The sequence below is a fragment of the Sinocyclocheilus grahami genome, unplaced genomic scaffold, assembly GCF_001515645.1.
Source record: "Sinocyclocheilus grahami isolate Dianchi unplaced genomic scaffold, SAMN03320097.WGS_v1.1 scaffold1798.1, whole genome shotgun sequence".
In the NCBI taxonomy this organism is placed as follows: Eukaryota; Metazoa; Chordata; class Actinopteri; order Cypriniformes; family Cyprinidae; genus Sinocyclocheilus; species Sinocyclocheilus grahami.
Window position 1 is genome coordinate 148,069 of NW_015506977.1, and position 8,153 is coordinate 156,221.

At 39.0% G+C, this 8,153-nt stretch overlaps 1 protein-coding gene across 1 annotated transcript; it reads right to left on the reverse strand.

The window, feature by feature from the left end:
- Positions 1-1,984: 1,984 nt before the first annotated feature.
- LOC107572695 (synaptopodin-2-like) lies at positions 1,985-7,849 on the reverse strand. The gene is made up of 2 exons (XM_016259122.1): positions 7,770-7,849; positions 1,985-5,181 (listed from the first exon to the last, which is right to left on the reverse strand). Exon 2 carries the CDS (start codon positions 4,861-4,863, stop codon positions 2,857-2,859), a length of 2,007 nt encoding a protein of 668 aa, XP_016114608.1. The 5' UTR covers positions 4,864-5,181; positions 7,770-7,849; the 3' UTR covers positions 1,985-2,856.
- Between the last annotated feature and the right edge of the window lie 304 nt (positions 7,850-8,153).

Below are 8,153 nucleotides of genomic sequence, written 5' to 3' on the forward strand. Positions count from 1 at the left end.
AGACAAGTAATTTCCTGACTATTAAAAGTGTTATATAGTCTACTGAATCATAATCGAACTTAATGCTGACAACAATGGGAGAGAACTGCCAGGAGACTTATTTCGTAGCACAAAAGAGGACAATGGTACTAGAGCAATACCAACTCATTTTTTTAAGTGTGAAAATATTGCAAAAGTAACACCGACGTTCAAAAACAATGAACTTGTGACAAGGCCCCTGAAATAATCAAGCTTTCACTTTAAGTTTTCATTTAGTGATGTTTTTTTTTTTTTTTTGCTAAAAAAGAGAAGGAGAAATACCATGCAAGTGTCTCAGAGCCAGCAAAAGCTGTGAAAAGAGTGACTGTTTATCTCACAGAGTAAGATGCAGCCTGCAGAAGTGACATGCATGGTTGTTGTCATCACAGAAACTCCCTACTGTAGCCAAAGCACAATGAACTCATTTAACATTTTCCAAGGCTCATATTTACAAAATATAGACTTCTGGGAATTCATACTCTGGTCTCAAGAGACCAAGTCAATCATTTTGGATCCAAAAGCATCCAAAATGTTCTGGTGTTGCTAGAGGAGGCACACAGTGAGAACTGTCTTTTTCCCAGAATGAAGATCAGTGGTAGAAAAAACTCAAAACATTATATAGGGATGAAAGAGTGCTGAGGGAGTTGTGCTTTATCAATGCTGTCATGAATTCACACACCACTGTGTGATGTGATACAAAAACTTGAAAAAGAAGATGCTACCCTCTCCTCATTCCCTGAGTTCTTGGCCATTTTTTCAACATGACAATGATGATATGCATTCTTTCAATGTGAAAATCCTTCAGTGGACATGTATTTCACCCAATCTTAACATTCTTTAGCACCTGTGGATTCTGTACACTCTCAGAAAAAAAGGTACAAAAGTTGTCACTGGGGCGGTATCTTTTCAAAAGGCACACCTTTGTACCCGAAGAGTCCATATTGGTACCTTAAAGGTACATATTAGTACCTAACATGTACATATTAATACTTAAAAGGTACAAAAGTGTGCCTTTTGAAAAGGTACCGCCCCAGTGACAACTTTTGTACCTTTTTTTCTGAGAGTGTAGAAACAAATTGAGCAACACTCCCCATTTAAGACCAGAGCATTTAAGGAGGTCAGCCTCCAGGAGTTAAACAGGACAGACATGGCAATTTGTCTTCGAATTTGTACGCTCAGTGTCAAGAAGGACTGAGTTTACATAATTTTGTATTAAAAGTTTACACAATTTTTCACTAAAAAAAAGTTTATACTCTCAGTTTGGGAAGGTGGGGGAACTTCACTGAAAAAAAACAGTGATGTCAAATCATAGAGTAAGCTCATTTCGCTCAAGTGTTGTCATTAAAAGATGTTTTTTTAGTCTGTTTGGTGTTGAGGGTGAGGTTATTTCAGCACTTACCTCTGGTCAGAGGCACCTGACTAGTTAAGAAGTGTTAAGACCAGTAAGATCAGATGGCTAAGCAGAAGTGGTGTCTTAATAGGGTTTGTGTGTTTCTAACATAGTGGAGCAAGAGCTATTTTTAAAATGAGCTATGCAGAGTTAAGAAAACCACAGCCCAGTCCGCTGCAAGCTACCTATAGTATATCAACAATCTGTGTAGAACACAATTAATCTGACAGAATACAGACCTGTTAAAGCTGTTCAAAATGATGGTATACCAATGGAAAATCTTATCATTTAAGTTCGTTTAAAGATTTTTGTGTTATTAATATGTACTATTTGTTGACCCAGTATAGTACTTTTTGCCGCAAGGTGTATTGTTATTACACTGAAAGAAAATATTGTGCTTTTTTCATTTATGGACTGGTCTTTGCAGGACTTTACTAGATAGAAAGCAGAGCAACATGAGGGAAATACCAGAAAGAGAACTCGTGGAACAATTGGCAAGCAATTAGAGAGCACAGAAAGCACTGGAAAGCAAATAGAGAGCACAGAAAGCATTAAGTGAAACAGAGCTGATGGAAATATTTATTAAACAGAAGAATCAGGAAGTGCGATAGTTTTGAAATGACAAGGGGAAATAACAACAGAAGTAACAGTTCATAATGATATTTGAATTAGTACAAATAAATATGCTAAGATATATTCTGTACACCCATCCTTTGTTCACTGTATCTGAACAGCAGTGTCTGCTAAATGCATAACTATTTAATTTAAAAAATATATAACACAAATAAAGTATTCTGAATTCTATTATTAGATTGACTTCAAATGTCCTTGGTCTTAAAAAAATGGTCTTAAAACCATGTACTGGCAGAACCTGTGAAAGGGTTTCCTCACTACACCAACAACTGATTTGGAGGTTTGACGAAATTGCAAAAGCAGGCTCAATCCTAGGGGTGATCTAGTATATTGACCTGAAACATTGCATTTAATGCTTTTAACACAGATTATTTCATTGGTGCTTTGCCTGGCCAGACAACATGGCTGACAAATAAGTTTGCATTCCTTTTTACCATCCAGGAACACTTGGCACAATGTGGTAAATGTGTTGTGTTGCTATGCACAAGACAAAGAGAAAATGTTTAACAGTTTTAAGTTAAATTAAGTAAACTTAACTGTCATTAATGTGGAAACATATCACAATAAAACTGAAACTAATAAAAAATCCATCTAATCTACAAATGCTATAAATAGTACAACTGTTATATAATGTAGGAAATTATTATCTTGTGCATTGAGTCATTTAGAGGGTTATGACTTCAGGAAACAAATTTTCTTGGATCTTTTGAGTTGATTGTACTATAAAAAAATGTGAACGAATAAAACTGCAAAAGCAGCACTTTTTGAATCTGCCAAAATATATTGTTTTGAATATACACTTAAAAAAACCTCAATTAATGTTGCAGAATTACTGGTTTCCATTTCTTGTCTCCAGTGTTTGACATTTTGGCCGAAAACTTTGGTCTTGGAGCCACTGGTAATGCACACCGTGAAGCATATTCATTATTCACGGGTAAAGAAGACCCTACACAGACATTACCCCCAGAGATACCCGGAGGCAGGGAGGAGTTTGAGATGCCTTTGTTTCTAGGGCCATCATGCATGGCTAGTTTTTTCCCATGTAACTGTTGTGGAATAAGGGTGGCTTCATTTGATGTAGAATGAACAAAGGGGTATGGAACACTTACCTCTCCAGTGGCTTTAGATGGATTTTGCTTAACTGACTGCAAACTATTTGGGGAGGGGGAGAATGCTGTAGAGGGCTCATAAGCAAGGGACTGGAAACTGGTAGGGGTTTGAGCAGAAGTTTGCTTAGACTTTGTAGGGGGAACTGCTTCCTTGACCTCTGGAGTGGAGTTGTAGGTGAAAAGCAAGGAATTCAACTGATAAGGCTGATGTTTCATAACATCCAGAACATTGAGATGTTTGGGTGGTGGATTCTTCTTCTCCTTGTTTGCGTTAGACTTTATCTTTGGACTAGTTGCAGGAGGGGGTTGTTTAACCGCTGCAAGGGGATAAAAAGGGGACAAAATAGGATTGTAGGAGACTGGAGGTGGGGCACGGACATTAGAAGAGTATTTCCAGGTGCTTGGCATTGAAAGTGTTGGCGATGAGGATCTGGCTTTGTTGGCTCTCACAGTTTCATCGTCCACCACAAATTTTTCCATACGGGACTGTCTTCGAGCAAACAGTTCAGCTCCTTTTCCTTTAAGGTTCAGTCCCTCAGAAGCACCTGCATCTGATGAGTACCTTTTAGGAGAAGATGATGGAGCCTTAGATCCCTGAAAGTATGTGCTCAGGTGTTGGGGTGGGCAGGAAGCAACAGAGTTACCATCACTTGATCTAATCCATGATGTTTTAGACTGGGAAGGACCAGCACGGAGTGAATCTGGTGTATGTTTTGCCTGATGTGGTTCTGGAGTCCAGGCTGGTTGATGCAGATCTGGTGTGTGGGATGGAGCCCAAGCAGGTGATGCCTCCTGTGGTATCGGTTGAGATGACAATGGGGGCCAGGCTTTTCCAGCAGGCTGCTTTGGTGGGTTTTGTTGGGGTACTGCCTGCACCTGGGTGTGCCCCATAGCTGGAACTGAGCTTGATGCTGCAAGGGGACTCTGAGACACGGCATGACCCTTTGCAGACCAAGGAGGGTGAGCTGGGTTGATGGCAGGTTTGGGTAGAACAGGTGGAGGGTTTTTCTGCTTGATTTTTGGAACTTGCATGAAATTGCATGCTTCTGCACCCAGACTGAGAAAGTCTTCTTCTGGAACTGACTCTGTCAAGGACTTCTGTTCACCTTTTTTCTGAAGCAGAGGCTTCTCTTTTGAGTCTGTCTTGTTTGCTCCTCTCCTTTTAGTTTCTGGCAGGATCCCTGTTTTAATTGCAGGTATAGCAATACGTTCATCACGTGAAACAATGATGTCTGATGTGGGGGACCAAACCTGTGGGGTTGTGTTTACTGGAACAGGAACCTTGAATATGTTTTCAGGTTTCCTAGATGGTGGGCTTGAGACACTGCTGACTGGTGAAAAGGTGTTTTGTCCTTGATTATGACCACCCAGAAAGGGCTTAGCAGTTCTGTTGGAGACAAGGGATCTGGAAATAGCCGAACCTTGATATGGATCCAGACCATTCATACCGTTTGCTGATCGTGGTAACATCTGTTGCTGAAATGGCTGGTCTTGATACTGTTGTTGTTGCCTTACATAGATATCTTGTGGGGCTTGTGTACTTTCTTCCTGCGGAGGAGGTTTAACAGTTTCATCTTCTGGTTCAACAAATGCATCCATTGGTATGCCTTTTTGTCTCATTTCCTCTTGTTCTGCGGAAAGCTCATCCATCCTTTGACGCCTCTTGGCAAACATCAAGACTCCCTTTCCTTTTGTCTGTGGAAGATGCTCCATTGTTTCCAAGTTTGACTTGGTCTGTACTTTGAAATTCTGTTGTAGCTCAAATCAGTCCTGTGGTTCTAAATATTAAACGAGCAGGATTCTTCTCAGAATCAGTGGCAATCTGTCCTGACTTACTTTGTAGTGCACAATCTCATTCTCGTCCTGAAATCTGTCTTTGAGAAGCTGTACCGGTAGCTAACCAGTGTGAAGCTTCTTACCCTTTTTTGATGCCCTTCTTTTTGGCAGCAGTAAAAAGCAAAGTGTTATGTTTACATTTAGAGTTGGCTTTTTTCAGCTGTCTCACTGACTGTGCCTCACTCCATCTTAGTCCTGTGAAAGAAAAATTAGAACAAGGAAATATAGAATATGGCATGAGAATTATGAAGCATGGAATTACACTCAATACAGGAATTGTTTAAAAAAAATTGACCAGATTCATTCATTAACAACTTAATGCAACATGGTATCATGGTGCACCTTGCATTTTGCATATGTCATCTCATAATTGCCATGGTAAATACATTAAGCATTAATAGTATTATTACACAATTTTGATATTATCTTTTTTTTTATTGAAATAGCATTTAGATAACAAGATTTAAATTCAGTGAGCACTTTTTTCTGTTAGATTACAATGATAAGTTTTTTCTGCATATTTTAATAAAACCATCAAAATGTCATCACACAAGCCTCAGTAGAATATTTTTAGCTGGGTTATTTGAAAAACATTAAAGCCATTTAACCATTTTAATTGACTAATTTAAGATTAATTCTACTAATCTGGTCTCTTGTCAGATACATTAACATTTCCAATTGCATGAATTATATCCAAATCCAATTTTCTCAAACAAATGATCTAATGCTATTTATATATTTTAGAATACAGGTTGTTTATGTCCTAAATTTAAATGTATTCAAATGCAGCTTTAAAGGAACACTCCACTATTTTTTTTATATAGACTAATTTTCCAACTCCCCTAGAGTTAAACAGTTGAGTTTGGCCGTTTTCGAATCCATTCAGCCGATCTCCGGGTCTGGCGTAGCACTTTTAGCTGCAGCTTAGCATAGATCATTGAATCTGATTAGACCATTAGCATCTCGCTCAAAAATGACCAAAGAGTTTCAATATTTGTCCTATTTAAAACTTGACTCTTCTGTAGTTACATCGTGTACTAAGACTGATATTTTCTAGGCCGATATGGCTAGGAACTATACTCTCATTCCAGTGTAATAATCAAGGTACTTTGCTGCCGTACCATGGGGGCAGCAGGCGCAATGATATTACGCAGAGCCTGAAAATAGGCTAACTTCTGCCAACATAACCAACGTGACCACCTGCTTGCACAGGGAGTGTGCCCCTAGATGTGGATCCAACCACACCCCCTGGATCTTGTGTTCTGCAGTGAGGGGCTACTGGTGCCTTCCGTTGGAAGTTACCTAGCTGGGGACTATTTTCAGGCGCTGTGTAATATCATTGCGCCTGCAGCACCCATGGTATGGCAGCAAAGTTCCTTGATTATTACGCCAGAATGAGAGTATAGTTCCTAGCCATATCGGCCTAGAAAATCGCAACTTTTCATTTTCTGTCTGTCTTAGTACATGATGTAAGTACAGAAAAGTCAAGTTTTAAATAGGAATCTTTGGTCATTTTTGAGCGAGATGCTAATGGTCTAATCAGATTCAATGATCTATGCTAAGCTGCAGCTAAAAGTGCTACCGCCAGACCCGGAGATCGGCTGAATGGATTCGAAAACAGTAAAACTCAACTGTTTAACTCTAGAGGAGTTGGAAAATGAGCCTATTTTCAAAAAATAGTGGAGTGTTCCTTTAAAGAAGAAACAAGCATGAGGGAATCCCTCATATTATTCTGAAGAAAATTAGCACAAACTTACACTAAATCCAGGCAATCTATCTTCACAATAAACAAACTAAATAATAATAATAATAATTTTCTAAGGCTTAAACTTGGCTTTCTAACAGTCAGCCTAGTCCAAAGTACCCTGACTTACTGAAAGCTTTTTTAGGTGAACAAACATTGCGAGAGGTCATAAAACCCCTTGGCTAAAGTGGGTATTGTGCAAACTGTGTCAGTGCTCTGTGGTGGGGTGGCAGGACTGTGAAAGACAGACAGAGAGAGAGAGAGAGAGAGAGAGAGAGAGGTGGTGTCCACTATTTAACGGAGTCAGGTCTCATCACCAAGGGATCGTATGACAAATCTCTACTGACACATGCTGGTGCCTGTCAAACCCGTGGCCTGAGGAATACTGCAGGGGCACACTTTTATTTGCATATCTCTCAAATGCTGGTTTAGCATATGACTTGCCTCATCCATCCCAAACCATTACTAATATTGACAAATGATTTGCAATTTTTCAATTTTTAATTTCTATTTTACATGTAGATGCCATTACTTCTAACTACATATTAAACCAGCAATTCAGACCTAATAGCAAAACTTAACAATCCTTGATGTTTCAATCTGTAAGGACATTAATGCAAGTTTATAGCATATCACCATATTTAGAGGATGCATTGCCTAGTACAGCACAGAAACCACTATTTCAGAACTGGTTGGTTATTTCTGTCCAGGCACTCAAACTGTCAAGACATGCTCATGCAAGCAAGTACCTTAACCAGCCAAATGGTGAAATCTTAAAATAAAATGTGTCCTTTTAAATTATATTTTTAGATTATATTTTATATTGCTTTAATTAACCATTTTAGGTATATAAGATGAAGTATATAAGGTATTAATTATTTAATGTATTCAAATTTACATTACATTTCTTTTATTAGATAGCATTAGATAACAGTAGAATACTGACCATCACTGAAGAAGTAAAAAAAGAAAGAAAAAACAGACAGATATAGACAAGACAGCAACTGAAGGAAAGATTTGGAGAAGGTTTTTGTCTTACATCTGTCTTGCTTGGAGTCTGCTGAGTCGGATCAGTTCCGTTAAGGAGGCAGTGTCCCACCACTCTGCCTGCTCAGTACCCTGGACTTGAATTCCACTTGACACACAGAAGGTCCCACACCTCTCTCTCCTCCTTCTTCTCCGTCTCCTCCTCTTCTTCTGCCTTTTTTCACTTCTTCAGTTTCCAAGAAATTAAAATGTTCCTGCTACAAGTTCTTGCTGGGTTCTAGTGAGAACCTGTACTAGAAGAGCTGTAGTCCACTGGACTCTTTTGTCTTGTTTAGATATAGGGAGACAGGTACTTTAAGGAGGGTCCATCAGTTTTTCACTCTGGGAATAGGGAGTTTGCCTCTCATCCTGGAGAGGGTTTTAGGACTGGTGTCAA